Source organism: Chlamydotis macqueenii, chromosome 7 (assembly GCF_036417535.1).
Source record: "Chlamydotis macqueenii isolate bChlMac1 chromosome 7, bChlMac1.mat, whole genome shotgun sequence".
Taxonomy (NCBI): Eukaryota; Metazoa; Chordata; class Aves; order Otidiformes; family Otididae; genus Chlamydotis; species Chlamydotis macqueenii.
The window spans coordinates 33925525-33948793 of NC_141562.1; the positions used below are offsets into that span (position 1 = coordinate 33925525).

Sequence of the window (23269 nt, forward strand, 5' to 3'; positions counted from 1 at the left end):
TCCTCCTCCTCCGTTTCCAGACACTTCCAGCCCGGCGCCTCCGCCCCCCCCCGGCCCCACGGAGGATAAAAGCCGCCGGTCCGGGGGCCCCGCCCGGTATTGAGCAGAGGGAACGACACGGTGAGAAGCGCGGCGTGGGTCCCGGTACCGGTCCCGCCATGAGCGCCGCCGCCCACTCCCCGCCGCCGCCGGCCCCGCCGCAGATGGAGGGGAGCGCCGAGCCGCTGCCCCCCGGCTGGGAGATCAAGATGGACCCGCAGACGGGCTGGCCTTTCTTCGTGGATCACAACAACCGCACCACCACCTGGAGCGACCCGCGCCTGCGGGCGGCGGGGCAGGTACGGCGGGGACCACCCCACCCGCGTCCGTGTCCTGGGTGCGGGGGGGGGGGGGGGTGGCGGCGGGCATTCCCCCCGCTCCCCCCCCGCCTTCCAGCGCATGGCGATGCAGTGAGGGCAGGAGCTGCCTTTTGTCTCTGACGCACTGCAGTCCCTTTTTTGTGCATTAAATCATTTGATCCCTCGGCCCTGTAATGTTTATTTAAAGTTGGTTTAAGTCCCCCCGGCCCTGCCAGGGAAGGCGCGGACCTTGGTTTATTTTTCAGCTGTGAACACCCGGGACAATGAATACCCTTAAAAATAATAAGTAACCCAACCTGGACTTTTACTTCTCAAGTTTTGTTTTCCTCCTTTTTTTTTTTTTCCTTTTCTTTTTACCTGGTCACAAACTCTCTCAGCAGCAGTTCTCTCGGGTTTTGTTCCTGAGCGCGCCGGGAGAAAATCCCTCTCCTCGCCCAAATATGGAGGCGCGGAGGGGAGAGCGGTTGTGGTTCTGTCCGGGGCCCTTTCGGGTCAAATTCTCTCGTTTTTGGGGCAATGCAACCCTTCGACCTGCCCTGGTGTTTTCGCAGTGCGGTGCCCGCAGGCAGAAAGTGCTGGAAATTTGAGCCGAAGTAGAAGTTGCCTGGTGGGAAACCGGTTCCCCGGGGGTTTGGGCGCTCCCCACCCCCCTCTCCCCGAGCAGCAGCAGCATCGCCGCAGCCCGGGCTCGGCGGGACGGGCTGGGCTGGCTGTGGCCAGGGAAAGGGAGGGGGGAAGCCCTCAAATTGTATTTAACTAACTAAACATATAACAACTTACAGTAGTCGGGAGATACCTGCTGTGTTCGACACTTTATTTTCCACATTCCTGTTGCAACTTTTTCTCCCGTAGCCTTGGCTAAAGCGCGGGGGCCACAGCGCGCAGTCAGCGGTGTTGCTTTAAGAACTTCACGTTTCTTAAAATAGTCGTTGCCCACTTTGTGAGCGCAGTGACTGAAAGCTCGGTGTGAGGGCAGCCTGGTGTTGAAAAGAAATGAAAGGGACGTACTTTCCGATCAGAAATTAACTCCCTTTTCAACTTCTTAAAGGTTAGTTCGTTTGATGTATAAATAAACGACATAATTTTAGTAGTAATACAAAGAGGTCTGGTCAAATTACATTTTTTTCTAATATGAATATTGAGACTGGCATAGGAAAAAGTGCTTTAACTCCTTTTTGGAGGCACCATCTGCCTGCTGTAATGAGGCACCTGTTAACACTGGCTTTTGTAGCAATTAAAATAAGAAATAGATGTTTTTTTTTAATAACCGTAAAACATCCCTGAGAAGAAAAGTGCGCTGTTTACTCAAAGGCTTTTGTTACGGAAATACCACTTGAAACGAACCCGTTTAACACAAAAGTCACATTTCAGCCGCTTTTGATAATTGTGTGAAAACAGACTTTGAAGTACTGGGATGCAGCAGGACTCTGCCTGAGTGGGTGCCTGAAACAAAAAAGTTTTCATCCCTATCTGATGTGAAATCTGTGGTAATGAAAAATGCCTGTTCTTGTGCCAGCTTGCAAGGGTTCTTACAGACAGAAAAAGTTGCACCTGCTTTTGAACAGCTTTTGTGGGATACACTTTTTCCCCAAAGAGGAAAAAAATCTGTTACTGCTCACTGTAAGCAGGAATGTGTGCATGCTTTGGAATCATTAATTGCGAGAGAGAGAAATGCTTTCAGAGGTGAATACGGAGAACTGTGGATTTTCGGGAGTTCCTGTCTAATGTTGTTCAGAGGAAAAAAGAGCCCTCTGATTTCTGGTGATAGAAGCTGAGTGTAACTGATCTTGTACAGCCATTTGTCAGAGCCTTGAGTTAAGAATATCTGCTGGAATTAATGGACAGCTTCTGAAATAATTTTTTTTGTTAAGTATCAGTGTATTTCACAAGGACAGGTGCTATTTAGCAAAAGATCTCAGAATCAGGCCCAAGGAAAGTATGTCTCTTCCTAAGTAATATTTTCTTAGCTAGACAATGCCAAAGAAGACAGATTACCCACTGACACTGAATTACAAATCCAGCAGTGACTTTTTTTTTAACCTAAACAGGTAGGAAGGACAAAATCACAGGTGTAGGCAGAAAAAGAGACTAGATATGAACAGAACTCTGATTTCCCTCATTCTTAGTCTAGCTTAAATGAGAACTTGAGGGTTTTAGGAATGATCAGAGAAGTGCAAAACCTGACTGCGTGTGTCAGACTTCATGCATCTTTTCAAGGCTATTATACAGAGACCAAACTTGTACTGACTTTATTGTTGCCTTGCTTTCATTGAAATCAGCCAGCAAAACTGGTGATTTTTTTCGATCACTTTCATGATGGTCTTTAAGTAACCCTTATTATATATCTATCAGTATTCTCTCTGAATATTTACTCCCTTTTTGAAGAGATGTAGGCAACCAAATGAGGTATTACACCATAAGTGGGCTATGAATGGAGCCCAGGTCCAGAGCTAACTGAAACTTTTTACCTGAGTGATACAGCTGAGGCAGTATTAATAATGAAATGCCATTTTCCCCGAATGGTTGATCTGGGTCTTTCCACTTACTCCAGGCTTGACATCAGCCATGCTGATCAGCTGACGGCAATAAGCTGTACCAGACGTATAATCAGGTAAAATGAGAAATGGCTCTTTTAAAATTTTAGCTGTGACAGAGCCATTTAAAATTAATTGACTCAGTCAGGCCTTTATTTTACCCGCACGAAGGACATGTGTCCTTCCTCTGCATGTTTAGCTCTGTTACTTGTATGAAATCATTGCAGTATAAGGCTGCACTAGGGAGACCTTCCTGAGAAAGAACAGAAAATCCCTGAACCATACTGCAGTGAGGAACAAGCTGTGACTTTGCAGATGACTGAAAAACATTAATTAACAAAACCATCAAAACCTCTTGGTAGTTTAATGACTTTTTTTCCAAGTGTCTAATGAGTTAATAGTAAATAATTCAAAGATCAAGGTACAATCAGTATCATGAAGCATGTACATGCATACTTTTAGTAAAAAAGTGTTCACTGGCAATGTCACTGTTCCTATAATTTCTTTGGTAGGATCCTTGATTTTGTGTGCTTACCTGTTCTTGGTTTTTTATTTGTTAACCTATGCTCAGAATACTTTCTGCAAGATTGTCTTATGTTAAATTGTATACTTGGTATTCCCCAAAGTGTTGATAAAAATAGATTTTGTTTAAAGAAGAAAACAGACCCAAGGCTTGTGTAAGGATTTATTGGTGCCCCTTCCATATGTTGTCTCCACATGCAGTAAACCCAATGGGAAATACTGCAACTAAAAATAGACCAAAGGAATTGACTGTGCTGAGCTTCACTGAACTAATACTGCAAGGATCGATAGCTCGCTAATGCCTTCACTTTGAGATTGTGGCTGGCTGGTACAGCTTTTAAATCTGGGAGCAGTCAAAGTGGTAAATTTATTGGTTGCAACAATCACTGCACAGGTCTAAACAAAGGAAGGAGCTGCCATCTTATCCTCTTCGTTGGTATTTGGGGAACAACTAACTACACTGTTGGTATTTGGGGAACACCTAACTAGACCCAAGTTTCCATCCTCACCCATCATGACTGTTGCATCCCCGCTTCCCCAAATAAGTCTTAAGTCACTCGATTCCCATCTCTTTAGCAGCGAACTTATTTTTGTGCGCTGACTTCTCACGTTTGAGTTGACTGAAAAATTCTTGGTAGACCAAATTAGAAATTGCATTGAAAGTTCAAGACAGCCTTTCTGAAACTCGGCATCTTTTGCAGTGGTTCACAGCCGTGAAAGGGAATGTAAGGCTAGGTAACAACTTAGATCTCCTTTAACTGCAGTGGTTTTTTTACATTACTTATGTGCATTCAGTCAGTCAGGTGTACAGTTCACCCATTCCTTAATAAATTAGTTACTGGATTATAAAGGTATGTATGTAAAATGCATACCACATAGGAATTGCAAAATTATCAGTAGGGGATTTTTGAAGGATTGTGTACTGGCTTTGTCCAAGTTCCCTGAAGCTGCTTTGTGTAGTTCTTTAAAGCTTGGTAGAACATGGTAAGCAGGGAGTTAATTTATGGAGATACCAATTAATCTGAAAACAAGGGGTGGATCAAATCAGAAATAAGAGAAAGGAACACAAGGAAATTATGCTAGATATAATGTGCCAATGTCTGGGCAATCATGCAAGAGGAAAAGCAGGAAAGGTTTTGCCTGGTTCTTGTGTAACTCCTGACGCAGCGAACCTCTTATCTAAAGGAGAAAGGAAGAATGCTTTTGCCAGGGGCAGCACTCTTACCTAGGAATCATATTTTTAACACCTATACCATGCACAGGCGGGACTTTTCCATAACCACACGGCAAAAATAGAATTGTTCGCACTTGAACCATGATAAGGCAGGTAGCAATCCAATACGCTCTGGGGTGTATAGACAGTATTGCACCTTAGGTAAGCTCCGTCTCCACCTTCTGTGGCAACGATGCCCTCTCTTCATGCCAAGGTAAATATAAATATAAAATAGAAGAAATGACTTATTCACACAAATTACATTGCTTCATTATAGACAAAAAAAATGCTGCCTCTTCAAATGTCTTGCAGAAGCTGTTGGTTTGATTATTTTATCTTCTTGGTTTTACAGACAGGAAAATGAAACATGAGGGTGGTGAAGGGACTTGTCTAACATCACCCAGTAGGTCAGGTAGCACTAAAATATGTTTTTTATGGCTGATGGCAAAGCCTTATAAATAGGGTGCAGTGTAGCAAGAGTTTTTATAGTATTGGAAAAGTGCTGTGTGCAGAAAAAAAATTAAATGTAAACCCTGACTGTAAGCTGTGAAAGTCACAGTTGACTCTTCAACTGTTAGCTACTTGTTCGCCTTTTTTTATGGGTGCTGTATCGCTAATTCTTAGGCTCATACTTCCGTGTTCCAAATTTCTGGCTCACAGCTAAGAGCGGGAAAGCAACAGGTTGGCCACCTGTTTCTTAGGTAAGCAGGCAGCGAACAGAAATAACTGAATAAAGTGTGTCATTCCCATCACCCTGACGAGGATATTTCTGTTAGTGCTCTAAAGGGCTTTTCCTTAACCCCATCCATTACAGCTGACAGGATGGGTGATAGCAGCTCTCTCCTAGGAGCGCTCGGCTCTCCGTAATCAGCATTGCTTTCTGCCCGGAACATGTTCAGTTCGGCTCACTGGGTGCTTTCTGTGCACGGGCCAACTCCCACTGGCGGGTGTAAAGGGCAAGTGTCTACGTGTCTGCACTAAGGCATTTTAGTCTAGGAAAGAGTCATCTTAGTGATTAAAAAAGGTCAGTTTTAGTTCCTGAAGCAAGATTAGTCTGCAAGATAGCCAGCTTGTTTCCTCCAGTAAGGCTCTCCATTCTGGAAAGCTCAGGAGTAGATTTCTCCTTCAGTTTTTAATGGTGTTTATTTATTTCTACTGACATCATTGTGCCCCATCAGTTAGAGCATGTGTTGTATTATACAGGTATTACATTAACACGATAATTACAAGAGAGAACAAAAGGCTTATTTGCTTACACATGTGTGTGTTGGGAAATAAAACTCAGCTTTCAACAAGTAAAACATCAAAAGCGTCTCGGCGTATAAATGTGTTACATGATGCGACCGACACAAAGTTCTCCTGAGACAGCTCATGCGACTAAGCTTATTCGTGGTTCCCTTTGGTCATTAGCTAATGATATCTTGCTCAAATGCCTATGTGCTCAGTGTATATATTTAAGCACAAATTGTGAGTAAAAGAGTGAGAATGTAAAAATCTCTAGTGGCTGAAACACGGCAGTGGGAAGTTGGGGATGAGCGCTGAGAGCAAATCACTCCCCACCTTCCCACTTGTATACTTCTCTGGGAAGTGGTAATGAAATGTACTTTACGGTACTTTAATTTCTGATTTCTATCAGTAGCAAAGCTAGTGTAGTAGTTTTGATTTGTCTAGTTAGTGCAACAGAGAAGGCGGGGGGAGAGAGTCTGGCCAAAAGTAAAATACAAGTGGATATGGAATCCAGTTCTAATGGTGCAAGTTTTGCCTTTCCATGACGTAAAATGGTAATTTAAAAAAAAAATAAATAGAATTGTTACATCTTTCTTAGATTGGAATATTGGGTACTGTTGGCTTTTTTGGATATTTATGGCAATTTCTGAGAAAAAATAGACTTGAGTATATGTGTGAAGAAAACTTAGTTGTTGTATTTCAGTCACATTGTTGTACTCTGTTGTGAGAGAACAGACTCATACTACTCCCCTCTTCCTAAACATATAGGATCCAGGCTTGAAATCCTGGGAAGCGTGCTCTCAAGTCAAATTTTGTCAGATGCTGGCATTTTCTCAGTCATTTCAGCGACCAGAATACTTTTATTTGCACGATACTCTCTACAGAAGCAGCTTAAAAGTTCAGAACCATACTGAAGTCAGCAGACCTTCTGTTTGCGTACAGAAAGAGAGTTTGTATTTTACTTTGAAAAATTTGTATTCCTTTGCTAGATAAATTGTTATTTGGTTCATAAATGTTAAATATTTATTCTTATGCTCTAGAAGAGCAATAGAGGTGCTGTGTGTGTATAATACATGCTTTAGAGAGCTGAATTTACTGTACTACAAGTAATAGTACAGGTCGAGAAAAAAGTGAGTGTGTAATGGCAGTAAAACTTGCTTTTTAACTTTTTCTTTAGACCATTTTAATATTAGAGGAATGAAGAATGTATTATACAAGCAGTTTCAAAAGGGAGATTCAGAGTCTGAGACAATTATTCAAGTAATCCTGCATGTGTACAGAATATTTTGACAAATTTCACTCTATTGGTGCAGATGTCTGGGTGACTTCAGTGGCAATTTGCTAGCATCAGCAGTGTCTGAATTTGCAGGTTTCTGCGTTTCAGTCTGGAATAACACTTGAGCAGTCACCGGGGCACATTAGGAGTTACGCCATTACCCACTCTGGATAAATAGTACAGCTGCACTGGGAGTTTTGTTGCAAGGTTATAGTTTTCTCTTGCTGTCACTTTTTTTTTTAATTCCAGTGGCACACAGTCTCAGAACTCCTTTAAAATCTGAGCAAGTTTGAGGATTTTAGCGTCACTCCACACCATACCCTTCCCATGGGAAGCCAAGAGTAGGATGTCGGGGTATGAAGTGTTTTTTCCAGTTGCACAACTTGTGCTGGCTGCACCTTTATTTATCATGGTGATGGCCTCACAACAGAAATGCACGTCCTCGTCCCGTGAGGTGGGAGCGCTGTCGTTCCTCCTGAGCAGATCTCCCAGCACGGTTTGGCTGTCCTGCTCGCGGATTTTCAAAACAGCAATGCTTTTTTCCTCTGGTTCAGCTGGTGATGGTGACTCCTTTACACTTGCTCAGCACCTCCCAAAACGGTGGATTGGCTCTGAATTTCTGGTCGTGTTTCAGGCTACCTGAAGTACAGGCCAGGGCTGTTGTCAAAATTTCTGAGCTGCTTGAGGGAGGTGTTTTTTTTTTTGCTTTTTTTTTTGTGCTCCCTCCTTTTTGGGGATTCTGTCTCTTAAATGTAAAATAAGTGTGTGGTCACAGCCAGAATTCCTGCAGTGCTGGCTGTCAGTCCTGCTACTTGTAGGAAAATATTGTTGCTTGTAATTACTCTCAATTTACTTGTCAAAGGACTTGTTTCCTTGGATGAGGGCAGGAGAAATCTAGGGTTTTTTTAATGCAGAAATGTGAGTTGGGTTCCTGTTTTTTATACTTAAACTGAGAAGGATGATGACTAAGGCTTGCCATTCATTTATCAGTCATACCTCTTTGTGCAGATTTGTGTTAAATGTGAGCTCTGGGCTTTTTCAGATAATGTTTAAGATAATGAGCAAGAAATGTATTTCATAGAAGACAAATAAAAAAATGCCGTGTTTGGTCTCTTGGCTGGCTGTCCTCTGAAAGTGTAATTAAAGCACACAGAGTGAATCCACAAATCTCTTCTCCCAGAGTTTTCCAGAGCTCAGTTCAGTTCCTCCTCCTTCCTGCAGTGTCCCCAGGCACACCTGAGCTGCTCCTGACATCTTCCAGAACCTGTTTGTCCAGGCTGGAAACACAGGCTCCCTTGCACAAAACAGAACTGACTGGGGGGGTACTGGGATCTTCGTGTGCTCGCACTTGTGCTGGATCCTCACTAAAAACCAGCCTGGACCACTTGCAGCCATCTGCCTGACCCCAAGGCTTCTTTTGTCTTCGGTCATGGTGCTGCGGTGTTGGGCTGGGTGCAGGGTGTCTCAAAGCACGCAGGTTGTGCATGCTCATGGTCATATGAAGCGGTGGGAAGAAAGGGAGTGGGAAAGAAGGAATGTTGAGGATGTGGTGATACAAACCGTTTATAGAGTTAAATATTAAGTGTTGAAGAGAACAATGTGGATCAGGAAGAGTGATGAGAGCAACTTGCCTAAATCTATGAGCCTCTGCCTCAGAATTATTGGCAGTGGGGGGAAAAGGGGATGCTGAAATTGAATAAATGACAAACTGTGACACATAGTTTATGCTGTGGTTCTTAAATAAGATCTCACTGTTTCTACTAAACAAGTATTAAACTTGTGAAAATTTTCACTTCAGATATAAACTGAGTGCTTTGAAAAAGCAGTCCAACCTGATTTTTCTTTGTTTTTGGGCTGCTGCTTTGTTTCCTATGAGGGCTTAAGTTGCAGAAGCAGTTTTCTCAGGTTGCTAAGATGGTTCAAAGCAAGGGCAGCCTCCAGGGTCTGAAAATGAAGACAAGGGAGGGGAATCCCATGGCCAGACTCCTAGGAGGGGGTTCCTGGAGGGTGGGGGAGTGGGACACTGTCCGTGTCACAGCCTTGGCAAGGATTCATCATGGTGGATTACTCCAAGAGATGAAAGGGCTTATCCCCAAATGGAGCAGTCCAAAACATTACAGACCCCTAAAATGCCAAGAGAGAGAGGAGCTGGCAGCTAATCTCTTAGGGCAGGTGTGTTATACACCCAGCTGGACTGGAGCAAGCGTGGCTGAGAGCCTTCTCATGTCAGGGCATCTGTAGGTGCTGCCAGCCCACCCAGCTCCTCAGCCCTTCCCAGCACCGACCCTTCCTGCGGGGAGTCTGACAACACTGGAAGTGAGTGAATCTCCTTTTTATAGCCGTGGGAGCCGTGCCTGTAGGAGGGGTGGCTGGCTGCGAACTCTCCGGTTACACCCGCAGCCGGTCGACCGCCTGCTCGCTCTGTCAGGGAGACCGTGCCACCCAGCACAGAATGCATCGAGTCAGCGCGGAGCGGCAAGGTGCTTCTTCCGACTGTCGAATCATCAGTTTCCCAGCCTGCTCGGCTCCGCTCGCCTGGCAGACATTTAGCTCTGACGCAGCCTTGCATTGTTGCTAGCTGAGCGCACCTCAAATTTATTTTCCGGCAACTGCAGTTTGCTGGCATAAGTGCATGTCCCTCCAGATCCTGGGAGAGAGGTGGCTGCCAGGAGTGGTGCAGATTCGGAGTTCTGCTGGGAGAAGGTGAACTCACCAGTGCTTGTTGGTCCTCGGGTTCCTGAAGCCCCTGGCCAGCCTGCGTTGAGCAGGGGAATGCGGTTTCCCGGTAGGGTGAATGTAAAATGACTCATCGGTCAGCGGTGGATCCCACTGCAGACCTTGGCGTGAGATCATCCTCGTTCGGCAACTGGAAAAGCTAACTTTAAATTACTTCTCTGTGCGAACTTTCTAGGCCTGGCTCTCCTCTGTGCCTCTTCCAGAGTTTTTTCTTTGTTTGTGGAAGGTTTTTTTTTAATGAGTAAAAGGAAGTGCAACATCAGGGCTCTGACTTTGAACTTGTTCCTTTCAGTACTTGTTATCTTTATTTTATTAGCTTACTTAAATAATAGCCATTATTCTCTGTAGTTCCATTGCTTACAGGAATTCTCAGAAATTATTTTAATGGGATACTGTCATACAGGAAGAACACTTAAAATCTGGTTGATAAAATAGTTGTTTCTTAATCAATTACTACATTAATGTGTACGGAAGATGCAACGCTACATAGTTTAGCAGCTTAAACACCTCTTTAAAAATAGGGTTTCCAACACTTGCACCATATGTCCCCTTATTAAATTCTCCTCTTACTGAATAATGACATTACCCTCTGAATGACAGAGGTGCTTGTTATATGATCTGTCTTAGAGATACATCTGGAACTTGGCCCTCGTGGGGCCTCAAAATAGAATGACCGATGCAGGAAGAACTTACTAGAGGACTTGTGAGGGCTCTTAGCACAAACCACTTCCACCCTTGCCAGAGCTTTGACATTGTCCAGTGAGCATACTTGAACAATACAGGGATTTATTTTATCTTGCTTTTCAGCGTTTTCTTCTTCGTTATGCTACCCTGTCTTGCCCTCCTCTCTCCCTCAATATTTACTGAACCAGATCCTCCCCTAGCTGAAAGGAAATATATTCTTCAATATGCAGCATCAGTGCTCTTTAGATAGCCAGTGGGAAGAACGATACCAACCAACACTGCACTTCTGATGGGATTAGGCTTCCTTAAAAGTCCTTGTCAGATGTCATTTGTAGCCCTGGATGAGTTCTGAGAGGTGCTAAGAAAATGTGTCTGGTCCCACAAGCGCTTGCGTGAGTGAGCTGTGTCTGAAGGGGGTGGGCTGGTGGCTAAACGCAGGTAATGTATGCTAAGTGAGAAATCCTGATGTAATTAGGCAGGTTGTGTTAAAGGCTAAGTTGGTATTTATGAGGAGTAGGGGTGAAAGGCTCATACATAAGTGGATTTTTTTAGCTTACTCCCTTCACTTACCTGCAGACCTGGAGTGTTAGCACCTGCTGTTGGCTGCCCTGCGTGGACCCAAGAGGGTCTGATCTTCTCATACGCAGCTGATACTGCTTTTAGGACAGACTTTTAGGGCAGCTTTTTCTTACCAGGTCTACTGAGCTGAGCTACCAGCAAGTGCTATGTGATGTTTTTAACTTCTAGGAAGGCCAGTCGTCAGCAAACGGTCCATCTCGCGATAGCCCCAGGCAGCCACTGGCAAGAGAAGGAAACACAGGATACCCCAAGCTCCGGGCTGGCTATATCCCTATTCCCGTCATCCACGAGGGCACCGATGGCAGACAGCACCACCCGTGCTTTTCCGCTCCGCAGCCTGGCATGCAGCGATACAAGACAGAAGCTGTGCCTACCACCGTGCAAGCGCAGCCACCTCTAAGAGGGGCCTACGCCGGCCCCGAGTCCCCTCCAAGGGGACCGCCGGAGGCTTCGCAGGCAGATAAACAATGTGGACAGACAACGGCAGCTGCAGCAGCCCAAGCGCCGGCCGCACACGGACCCGAGGTAACTTGTCAGTGTTGCTGGGGTGTGTTTGCGTTGGTCTTTGCAGCGTTTATGACCTGAATGTCACACGGGTAGTTTATCCTTCAGAAAGCCAAACGTACCACAGGACTACATTTTCCCAGTACTTTGAGAGTATTGAAATGTGAAAGTGCACAGTCACGGCAGCATAAATAGGTAAGGCTTCTAGAATTGCCTGCTTTTCCGTTCTAGAATGATTCTGCAGAAACAAGTGCATGTAAATGGCTTCTGCAGAAAGGGAGCCTCTGAGCTCTGCAGGTCCTGTGGCAGGGGAGGACTGGTTTAGGGTTTGTACCAGTTCCCCCACAAGTGGAGGTTACAGGTGAGTCTCTTGTGTTCTGCACCATGAGTCAGAAACTGAAGAGAACAAAGTGGGAGAGAAAAAAAAAAATAATGAAGTGGCCAGTTAGCTAGCAACCCAACCTACTTTAGAAGTACTGCTGTGATCTTTGCTTTCCAATTTAATACTTCAGTTGTATTAATTGTATAGATTTACATATATACAGCTTTAAAAATGAATCATGCAGTGGCATTTTAAAACAATTTCAAACTATGAACATCTTTAAAAAAAGAAGTCACCCTGCTTACTTTGTCTTTCAGAGGGTAGGATTTTGGCTTGCCTGTTCCCTCTAGAGAATTATCAGAATTGGTATTCTTGTAATATGTGGAACTATCAGACTCATTCCAAGTAAGATGAGCAGGAAATTCAACCTTGACAAAGATGAAAATAAATCATCAGGTCTGTAATTCAGCAGTGTCTCTGAAACCTGTTTGGAGTCTGAACAATATAATTAAAATTCTGTTAGTAGGTTTCTCAGCTGACCTGACTAACAATGCCTTCTCCATGCAGTGTGGGGACAAGAGGCTCAGCTTTTCCTTCTCCCAACACTGTATAGTTGGGAATACGCTTTATCTTGTATGCAGAGCGGCTTCAGGAACATATCTTCTTACCAAAGTCCTCTGAGATAACTGCTGAGGACCTCAGAACTTGCTGTGACAAACTTGGGCAGCACAGTGTGGGTATTGACTGACTGTGATTGTGCTTTTAAACCCCATGGTGACAAGGCCACCAGCAGTGGCAGTGACGGGTACCATAATAGAAACCAGCATTTAATTATTTAAGGTTGCTGTTTCATGGACGGCTGAGCTGAGCAGTTCACCAGCACCAAAAGAGGGGTCTTGTTCCCCTTCTCCTGCTTTGTCTGCCCTTCCCTTGCCTCTCCTGTGTTGTCCTGCCCCAGTCTGACGTGGCCTTTCACTGAGCTCTGTAACAAACTCGCCAGGAAATATATTTTTTTCCTCTTATTTAATGAGTGAAGCTGGTCAGAGAACAGCCTGACAGCTGCTGGAGTTGGTGCAGAGTAGGTGAGGTGATGGGTTGGGGTAGTAGAAGGAGGGAAGGAGCTGTGAGCATTGCCATAGCCTGCTACCGAATTAATGCTTTAAAAAAAAAAACCCAGACCAACCAAAATCTGTTAGTGTGACTGGGATCAGAAGTCCAAATATTGTGTGCCTTTATTAAGGGTTTGGTTTTGTCTCCAGCATGTAATTTGTTTGCTTAACTTTAGTTTGCCTCAAATTTAACAGGTTTAGACAGGAACAGCCATGTAAAAGCAACAAACATTCTGACTGAGCATCCACTCCCTACTCATTTGAGGGCTGAGAATGCCGTAGCTCAGGTTTCTACTTGTTATAATGATGCTCTCTCACAACTTCTGTGGTTTGTCTAGTGAGGCCCTTGGCCAAAAAAAACCAAGGAAGTGGATCCTTTGCGTGCCGGAAACATGAGTTCAGTTTCTGTGACCATCTCCTTTTCTCTTTGGAAATTAAAAGTGCTGTGAGCATGAAGTGGTTAAAACTTAATAATGGATTTTGTTTTCATGGCAGCCTCAATCTCCTGGAACTTCTGATTCTTCAACGGTTTCCCCTCAGTCCTCTGGCAGACCCAACGCAGGAAGCCATCAGCTTCCTCGTGGTTATATTCCAATTCCCGTGATCCACGAAAATATCCAAAGACAACCAACACAAGTCTACCACCAGGCACAGAAGACACACTACCCTGCCCAGCAGAGCGAATACCAAGCCCACCAACCAGTGTTTCACAAAATTCAAACAGATGAGAGGGAGCCTAAGACAACGCGAGCGCAGTCTCCGTTCAGAGTGTCTCAGAGAGGCTCATCGAGCCGCGAGAGTTCACCGGCCAGAATTACCACCCAGATACAACCCCCAGCTCCCATCAGAGTGCAGACAGTTGTAGACAGACCCCAGGTACGTAGAATGGGGATGAGAACTGCCTGTCAGCTATCTTGTTTGGTGTGGCTAGAGCTGAAAAATTGGCTCATACTAGCAGGTACATGAAAGCATGTAAAGCAGTCTCCATTTCTGTATTTAAACAAATTGAGAGATACTGAGATAATACACTAGCAGCCAGCTGCCTTTCCACCTATCAGGATTGTGGAGTCTTTGGATCACTGAAATATGATTTAACACATGATTTGATTTTCCTCTCGTCAGACTGTAATTTGGTGTAATTACACTGAGGTCACTGATGTTGCGTTATGTTTGTGAGAAGAAAATCGGGTCTGCAGGATTTGTGGCATCTATGTAAATACACCTCATTGATGTCTCAGAACCATTTAGGATAGCATCAGCTGCACAAAGTAATTTTAGTTATGAAGAAAGGGGATCAGCAAAATCTACTCTTAGAGCTTTTGTTCATAGAACATGTTGCTCATTGAACATTGTTTTTCCATGTTAAAATTATTATTAAAACTACTGTTAAAAGACTACTGGGAATTTGACAACTGCATGTGTGTGGAAGGGGGTATGTATAAAAACAAGCCTTGATTTCCTCTCTGGAAAGATTTCACATTGAAAATGACAGGAGCAGAATTAGTTTGATATTTTTGAAAACCCAAGTGGTAGGACAAAACAATGAAGACTTCCGATGTAATGGCATATTCTAGATTATAACGCTAACTTATTTTTACGGGTGAGAATTTGAGGTCCCTAATCAAATTTTACACTTAATGAGTAACAGATTGTCAGTGCAGGCCATTACTTATTTGGTTTAAGTATAAATGTAGGTATTTTATGTCAGATATCTAAATCCTTGAGAGCTGGATCTGTTACCTTTCTAAAAATCACTGTATACTTGCACAAATAAGTGAAGGGGGTGGCAGCAGAAGGAAAACACAGATCTCACAAATTCCAGTTTTCTGCTAAGATTTCAAAACTAATCTCAATTTCAAAAGACTTCTGATTTGATGACTATTAGATCTGTAGTAATCCCAGGGATTGTCTCTAATCACTACAGTGTAAGAAGCTTGACATAGTAGCCTCTGCATGTAAATACTCTAAAGATAAAATCAGGGAAAATAAGCACCATCAAAAAAAGAAATGTCCTGAAAACAGGAATGGGATGAGAATAGCCCAAAATGCAATTAAAACTCAGCAAAATAGTTAGCTTTTCAAGAAACACCAGTTCTCAGTGACACACTGAAGATGAAATCTTCACCATGCTGCAGTCAGCTGCAACAAAGCTTACAGAGTTAAGTCAGGTGAGGACTTTGCTCTGAGGTCCTATCTTATAAAACTGCTTGTGGAGCTCATCTTCGTGAGCATGGGTGGGATTTGGTTGGTTGAAGTTTAATGTCTTTGAGTTGATTGGTGCTTGTAATCTTCAATAGCTTGAAAACAATAACTGAACTCTTCAGCACAGTCCTTTTGTTAATTTTAAAACAATAAAGAAGTACAGAAAATGGATGTTAGGTTACTTGTTCTTTAGAAGTAAATAAGGAGCATTATTCATTGTGTCTTAACACAAACTTGCCTTGTTCACAGGTTTCTCAGCAACAAGTCCCACCTCAAGAGCCACCAAGACCATCCCCACCACCTGAAATCAAACCAGAAAACAAGGCAGTCCCACCACCCGAAACTGAGGTGCCGTCACCATATATCCCAATTCAGGTCACCTACCAAGAGCCCGATGCTAAACTACCACCCCAGAAGCCTCCAGCCATGGCAGAGAAAGTTGATAAAAAGGTTCCCTGCTCAGCTAAGATTGTTCCCCCTCAGGAAAAGCCTCCTCCTGAAGAAGCAGTGACACCGAAGACAATGGAAACAGGAGAACCTCAAAAGCATCCTGGTGTTTTGAAAGTGGAGGCAATTCTGGAGAAAGTACAAATGCTTGAGCAGGCAGTCGACTCCTTTGAAGGCAAGAAAACTGACAAAAAATACTTGATGATTGAAGAGTATTTGACCAAAGAGTTACTAGCCCTAGACTCAGTGGACCCTGAGGGTCGTGCAGATGTGCGCCAGGCCAGGAGAGATGGTGTAAGGAAGGTCCAGAACATTTTGGAAAGACTTGAACAGAAAGCAGAAGATGTCCCAGAACCAGTTCAAGTTGATGGACTTCAGCCCAATTTGCCAGAGCCTAAGCCACCACAGGAAATCATGGAGATTGAACCTGTGGTAGTCAAGAGCAAGGGAGATAGCAGTAATAAAGATGCTAAAGAGGAATCCAAAATGGAAAGACATCCGCCTCCGCCTGAAACTAAGGAAGAAGTGTTTACCAATCTCACCACCACGACAAACACATCTAATAATCCAACTGAACCGTAGCCCCATGCTGAAATTAAAATCTCTCAGACTTTATAAATTAAAGTGTGTTTAAGTGAATTTTAAGTTGCATGCATTTCCAGAGCTCTTTTCAACTGGTTTTTAATCAACCTAGCAGCTTGGGACACAGTAAACACTTTGTGGGGGAAGGAGGGAGTTAAAAAGAAAGTAATGCATTTATCCTTTATTCTTACACTATGTAAAAGACATGTTTCAAAAATAAACCCTGTGCATTAGTCACTTTTAGATCAGTTAAGTGGAAAAAAAAAAACCCAAACAAACCAGCTACTTCAGGGTTAATATTGATGCGTGTTGGTTAGGGTGTATTCTTTTGCAGGTGATTTTTGTAAAATCAGTGGCCTGCATTGTCAGAATACCAGTCCTAGAAGTGTAGCCACTCTTAACAGTAATGTTTTTATCTTTAATGTTCACAGTTGGGCACTTTAAGTAATGATGGATAAAAAGTGTGTAAGAAACTGTAGGGATATTTATATGTGTGCAGGACTTCAGTGCTATATTTTAAGAGGGAAATAAAATAATCTAGAAGCCTAATTTAGTCTTGTGATTTATAAGCTGGAAATGTGAGGGCAGTGATTGGTTCAAATACACTCTCCTGAACATAGAGATTCCTTTTAGTACACAGTTGTAGTTGAAGTGTGACAGCTGCTTTCTCATCAAGAGCAAGATGTCTTCCTCCATTCACTTGCTCCCTTTTAAGGTTGTTGATGTTATCACATATGTAGATTAAGGAAATAATTTGGCTTAGCATTTCCTTTTTTTTTTTCATTTCTTTTTTTCTCTCTCTGCCCTAGGAGTCACCATTTAGCAGAAATCTTTATAACATTAAGAAATCTGTATCTACTGCTATTGTCTCACAGAAATTTAGAGCATCTTAACTTGTTCTGCAAAGTCATTGGTGTTTTATTAACAACTAATTCTGAATTTTCCACCAAACACACTTTGTATTCATAGAGCCAGTACAATTAAGAGGTGGTCCTCTCATTTTTGTGAACAGTTGAAGCAACACTTCATGGTTGTTCTGAGTGATTAGCAACTTACACTTAAGCAAGGGACACAAAACATACTTCAGCTGTATCCATGTAAAATGAAAGCAGCAGAGTCAGACCAGTGCAGAATGAGAGCAAGGGAGAGAGTCCTAACTAAACTCCAGAAGTTACCTTTCACTTGCATTTGTAAAACAAACAAATCTTTTTTTTTTTTTTTTACCTGATGGCATGTTTACAGCATATGAGGAAAACTTTAATAAACTGCTCAAGGGAATTGCTTACTTCCTGGATTATACTCTCAATTATGAGATTAGCTTGGAAATTAGGTTTAAACCCATCTGAAAACCTTGTTTTTAGAGGCAGGTTGAGAGTGGTCATCTAGAACTGTCACTTTATCTTAAAATAACAATACAGCATGTAAATTGTAATGCAGCAGGTGTTTTGAAATAACAGTTGGACTGTGAACTGTCTGCTTAGATGTAGGTAGAAAGCTGATGCTTCTTTTAGTTTCATTTTGATAGTCAATAACACGAGGTAAGAATACACAATGTCTTTAACCATTTGGCTACTCTAGCTTTTGGAGCAGCATGGTAGGCATTCCAGCAGAAGAGGTGTGAAAGTTCATCCGCCTGCATAATTTTGGTATGAACTCACTTCAGTGACACATTCCTCTTGCAGGATTACATTTCAGTTGAGGACACACGTCTCTGACATCATACAACAAAAATACTTAAATCGAGGAAAATCAGCTATGGGTTCTTAAATTAAGCTGTAAGCAAGGTCTGTGGGAGATGTCTCCTGGTTTCTCTTAGAAGCCCACTGAAGTAATTCAGATCAAAACCACCTCATTAGCTGAGATGGTAGTGTGGAAATTCAGATTACAGTCATAAAAACATAGCATTTACAGGAAGTTAAACAGGTGCTATCCTTTTAAAACATGTCATCTGCTGCTAATGGAGCCTGATTCATGTTAGACTATTCAACATTGGTCAGAGTAGGTGGAGTCAAATTAATTACAACTTTTTAAAAATTTTTTTTTTAAAGAAGTAAAGCTAGAGGAAGAGTTACATTCTGCTAAGTAGTACTTTAAAAGTTGATTATTAAAGTCAGTGATACTACTGCAGAATTAGGTACTACTCAAAATGAAGTCAGGTTTCATGATCTGGCCTAATAAGGGAAAGTACATTTGGCAGCCCTTGAGCTGCCTAGCTGGAAGACTGTTGCTCTGAGTCACAGTCTGTCTTTGTTTCCTCTGTTGCTCAAGATTAAACCACACCCAGTCCAGCATATATGTCTTGCCACATCAGCATAGCTACACATTCTGCATATGGGCTGGGAGGAAGGAGTAGCAAAGGAGGAAGCAGATGAAGATAGCCACCCATTCCCTGTAAGCTTCTGACCCGCTCTGCAGAGCCTGCTTGCTTCCTTGCATGGGTACCAATGATGTGGGTAGCTGGCATAGGAGAGGCAGAAGATCCTTCACTGACTTGCATTTCTGCAGCATGGTACTAGCTGGTCTGTGGCTTGGCCATGAATAACTAACTGTGGAAAATGTGGCTTTAGAACTCTGGTAGAAAGTAATTAGGGTTTTAATACTAGTGATAAGAATGACATTACATTGCACTGCTTTTCAAAAACAAACAGTAAAAGTGCTATGGAGTAAAAGGTGTTCAAATACACACTGCATTTGCAGTAGCCATTTTAAAAAATGAAAATACGCCAAAGATTTTCAATAAGAAAAAAAAAAAAAGCTGTCTGTTACTCATTTTGAGTCAATGTCAAGCATTTAGTTTATTCAAGAAGCAAAGAATCCCCAAGTCCATGGAAGACATCATTTCAATTCATTTAAAACTAGCAAGAAGGATATGAAAAGCCTGTACACAGAATCACAGTAAAAGCTTAGGCTATTTTCAATTTCACTATCTTGTCCAGCTAGTCATATTTTAAATGCCAGTAGTGGCCTGTTCTGTGTATTTAAACTATCACAGCAGCAAGGCATTGTGTTTCCTATAAATACAGCATTTTGGCTATTTACACGTGGCTGAATCACACCATACCCTGAGGAAGGGGCAGCAGACACATTGCCCCCAGGAGCGTGCTAAGGCAGAGCTGTGGCACTCCCTGATGTCCAGTTCCTCCCTTTCTCCTCCAGTAAGGCCTCTTAACCAGGGATATGTTTTACTTACAGCTCAGCTGTCTTTGAAGACAAGGTGGGGAAGGAAAGAAGCAGCAAAACTCCACTTGGAAGGCAAGAAAGCAACACAGCATGGTTTGTAGAGGCAGGTCATTCCCCTGCACTCCAGTAGCAACGTAAGCCAGCCTAGAAAAGCCTTTGTTTCAGTATCCTCAGTGAGGATATCACCTTGCAATTCTTACTTTTTAAAATGATAGTTGAAATAATTTTAAAAAAAGCTTATGGTGGCTGGCATACAGCTGCTGAAGAGGACAAAGGTTAATCAAGGTATGCTTATGAGAAGAGTTCAATTTGCTAGTTTTTCATACACATGCTTAGATGTGCATTTATTGGTGTTTTTCAAATATGCAGGTAACCAAATAAAGTACACCAGTGCGCCATGATCTTAAATAAGGAGGACACAAACATAAGGGTAAAATGGGCTTACACTAAAGGACTAGGTATGGGCAGTAACTTCTGTGCTTTTGATCCTGTTGTGTCCCAGTAATGAAATGCAGGTGTCTTAGGAAACAAATCTAAATAATTAGCTGTAAACATTTAGTATCGGATCAATCTTTGGTTTTGTTACAAAAGCTAATACTGATCAATAACATAGGTTTTTTTTTTTTTTTTCTGACAGAATCAAATCCAGCCTGTTTTGGCCACTTGGGTAAAGGAGGCCTTTAGAGAAAGCTAATCTGAGCTCAGTCATGCTGCCTGTAGAATACAGGTTGAAGTCATAAATTAACAATACAAAATATGATTTCCTGGAGCCTTAACATAAATATTAAGACTCAAAATCCATCCAGATTTCTGTGGATATATAATATTGTCATTAATGCAATAGGAACACAATCATTTTTAGCAGTAGATACAATGATCTCATTGGCACTTTCACCTTCTATTTCTGAGGGCAGGAGTATCTCATACTGGTACACAGGAGATACAAACGAACTAGTCTGTTTAACTAGTTTTCTTTAAAGACAAAGCGTTTGCTTAAAGATCAATGGATGACCCTAAGATACATTAGCCTTGCTGCACAAAGAAAGAGCCATTTACACTGGATAATTTGGATTCCACAGCTCTGCACAAACAACCCACTGGTAATATTGTATATGCTATCATTCTACACTCCCATGAACCACTGTGTGAATGTGAAGGGTCTGTCCACTTGTAATACTAGATACAAATGTAATCCTATGCCGGCCACTGTAATCCCGGGCAAGAGTTATTTTAAGATAGGCAAGAAGCTGGTTACAAAGCAGTGGAACGTACCAAATCTCAGTCAAATACCTTTCCAGAATTTATAAATCGGCAACTTTAAAAAATAAAGAGGGTAAAAATTAGAGACTGGTGCAGTTGTTGCCTACCAGAATTTTCACTGTTGTCTCCAGAAGCTGGGAATCTGCACGAAAGGAAGAAAGAGGTTCAGCCTTCAGTATCCATTCCTGCACTAGCAAACTGTAGAGCAAGCAGAAATAGAGGATCACAGGTTAAATTTCAGATTATGAAAAGAAAAGTGCATTTGCCACACCTGTTTCAGAAATGAATGACAAAGGACACCCATCTGTAAAGACATACTTCGTATTTCAGAAATAAACACGGAATACGGAGTTCTTAGTCTCTGGTCCTTTACATTTGACATCTATACAAGGACTGTGCAGTTTTCTGTGATGTGTTCCACAACAAACACAGAAATCACTGTTAGAATTTGCACTAATTGATAACTTTGTTAGAAGTCTCAGAGAAACGGCTGGAGACTGAACAGACATGAAAATAAGTAGCTTCTAATGAGAGACGGTACCTTTTCTAGGAATGAGGTGAGCAGGCAAGAAAATGTAACAAACTTTGAAGTGTTAACTACTTCTATTATATCTACTCAGTGGATAAAGGACCTGTCTGCAGGGCTGTTCAGCTGCCTTTACAAATATAAAACTAATTAAAAAAAAAGAGAGAGGTTATCTTAGTTTTAAAACAGTAAAAGAAATACACTGTATTTAGGAACAAAGGAGTATGGAACTTTGCCTGGCTACTCTATTTCTGCAGGACCTGACAGTGAGCAGACTAGATTTGCAAAATCATCTGCATGGATTATTTGAAGCCCTGATTTATTGCTTTTCATCATTTGGTGAACTTTGGCTTCTCATCCATTTTGGTCTTGTCAGGAAAGCTCAGCTCCTTCTGTTTGCAGAAATGAGCAATGTCTGGAATAATTCTCTTGGTGCGTTTCCCACAGGGTTGGCAGGCAGACGATGTATGTTTTCTGCAGCCCATATGGATCCGGGGCAAAGAATATGACGAGTCAGTAGTCTCTCTTGCCTCTCCAAGTGCACAGCTCAGACTGTAAAATCTGTTAGAAAGAGCCATAACATTTAACCCAGTAAGAGTTCTTCTATTTTATTTGAATAAAATTGAGATTAAACCAAGGAAAACCTAAAGCAATGTTGTCCAGCTGCAAAAAATGATGGAGATTTTTACTTCCAAAGTATTGATGAAATGATAGCCCATAACCCTACTTAAGCATTTCAGAAAGAGTTAGCGATTCCTTGGTCCCTAGGACCTTTCCTCAATGTCATCATTTCTGATGAGCTCTTGCCTCCTCACCATTCCTGCTCTCCTCAATTCCCTTTCCAACTACTAGGAAACTTCATTCTTTCTCTTGGCCCATTACCTCTTAGGAAAGAGCAAGACAGAGCAGATTTGCATCTGAAGATTTCTCTTAACGATTTAGAGAGCTTAGTAAAAAAAGTTGGGAGTTCAACTCTAGTTTATCTCTCCAATTAAAACTGATCTTGATCCTCAGCCATTAAATTCAAATGTTTATCAAAATTTCTACATGCCTGCATACCAGGTATAAAGCCAACTCTAAGACGAAACACACCTGGAAGCATGAGGACAAAGATGAAGGTAACTAATCCAATCCAAATTGGATTTCTCTCCACCCAAAATACTAAAATCATATGATTTACTTTAAAACTTTGGAATTTTGTATTCTTGAAACTTGTAATAGGTGCTTAAAATCTTGTAAAATCTGCAATAGGTGTTTAAAGCACACAGAAGCACTACCAACTTTTAAATGGCCTTATTTAAGTATTTTATTAAGTTTTGAAGATTGTACAAAGAAAAAAAAAAGCTAGCAGTGTACCCTGACAAAGAATAAATCTTCCAAATAAGAGATACATTATCATTCTTAACAGTAGTTACTTCAATATGCTACTCTGTGAAAAGAAAAGAAGTATTGAGACTGAAATTTAACTATAAGGATATATTAGATTACACTGAATAAAGGATATAAGGTAGAAAGGGTTGTATAACAATATCATAAACAAATATTGCTGCCTAGAAACAGCAGGCATAGACACATTAAAATATTTAAGGTACCTTGAATATTAACTACCTAGCAACAAGTCCCTGATTACTTCAAGGAAAATACGCACTACTAGGGAAGGCAGAAATCAAAGCAATCATTATTATTATTATACTTTTTTTTTTACAGTAACAATTAGACACATCACTCGTTACATAATATACAATTGCATGCATAGAGAATCCCTGCCTTAAATAGTTTATGGTTGACTACACTAAGAAACAATATAGAGCTATGAAATCACAGGATACATATTTGATAGAGCTGAGAAGCTGGCCCTCTGCATCACAAAATTGTAGCTCCTCCTCTGCCTCTGATTTACAGCGTGACCACACCGACTCACTTATGCCCATACATTCCTGTCTTGGTGCTTGCAATTATGAGGTAGTTGTGCCATAGCACAGGCAAACAATCTGAAGCACGTCACTC

General features: G+C 42.0%; 1 protein-coding gene and 1 long non-coding RNA gene across 2 annotated transcripts in view; one reads left to right on the forward strand and one right to left on the reverse strand.

The window, feature by feature from the left end:
- The window catches only part of LOC147600130 (uncharacterized), a 45465-nt gene that overhangs the window by 7483 nt on the left and 14713 nt on the right, over window positions 1–23269 (reverse strand). The window contains exons 3-4 of the long non-coding RNA XR_015259086.1: window positions 20844–20934; window positions 1156–1336 (exon numbers count right to left, since the gene is read on the reverse strand). This is a non-coding gene — a long non-coding RNA (uncharacterized LOC147600130). The remainder of the gene's footprint in view (window positions 1–1155; window positions 1337–20843; window positions 20935–23269) is intronic.
- BAG3 (BAG cochaperone 3) lies at window positions 66–16845 on the forward strand. Its single transcript, XM_086752485.1, has 4 exons — window positions 66–338; window positions 11299–11655; window positions 13561–13941; window positions 15517–16845. The coding sequence occupies exons 1-4, from the start codon at window positions 159–161 to the stop codon at window positions 16294–16296; spliced, it is 1698 nt and encodes a 565-aa protein (XP_086608611.1). The 5' UTR covers window positions 66–158; the 3' UTR covers window positions 16297–16845.

Bases quoted from the DNA above. Each gene is read 5' to 3' on its own strand.
- BAG3 (XM_086752485.1), top strand. From the start codon at position 159: ATGAGCGCCGCCGCCCACTCCCCGCCGCCGCCGGCCCCGCCGCAGATG. The intron at 339-11,298 runs GTACGGCGGGGA...TTTAACTTCTAG, and splicing joins GCCTGCGGGCGGCGGGGCAG to GAAGGCCAGTCGTCAGCAAA. The intron at 13,942-15,516 runs GTACGTAGAATG...CCTTGTTCACAG, and splicing joins CAGTTGTAGACAGACCCCAG to GTTTCTCAGCAACAAGTCCC.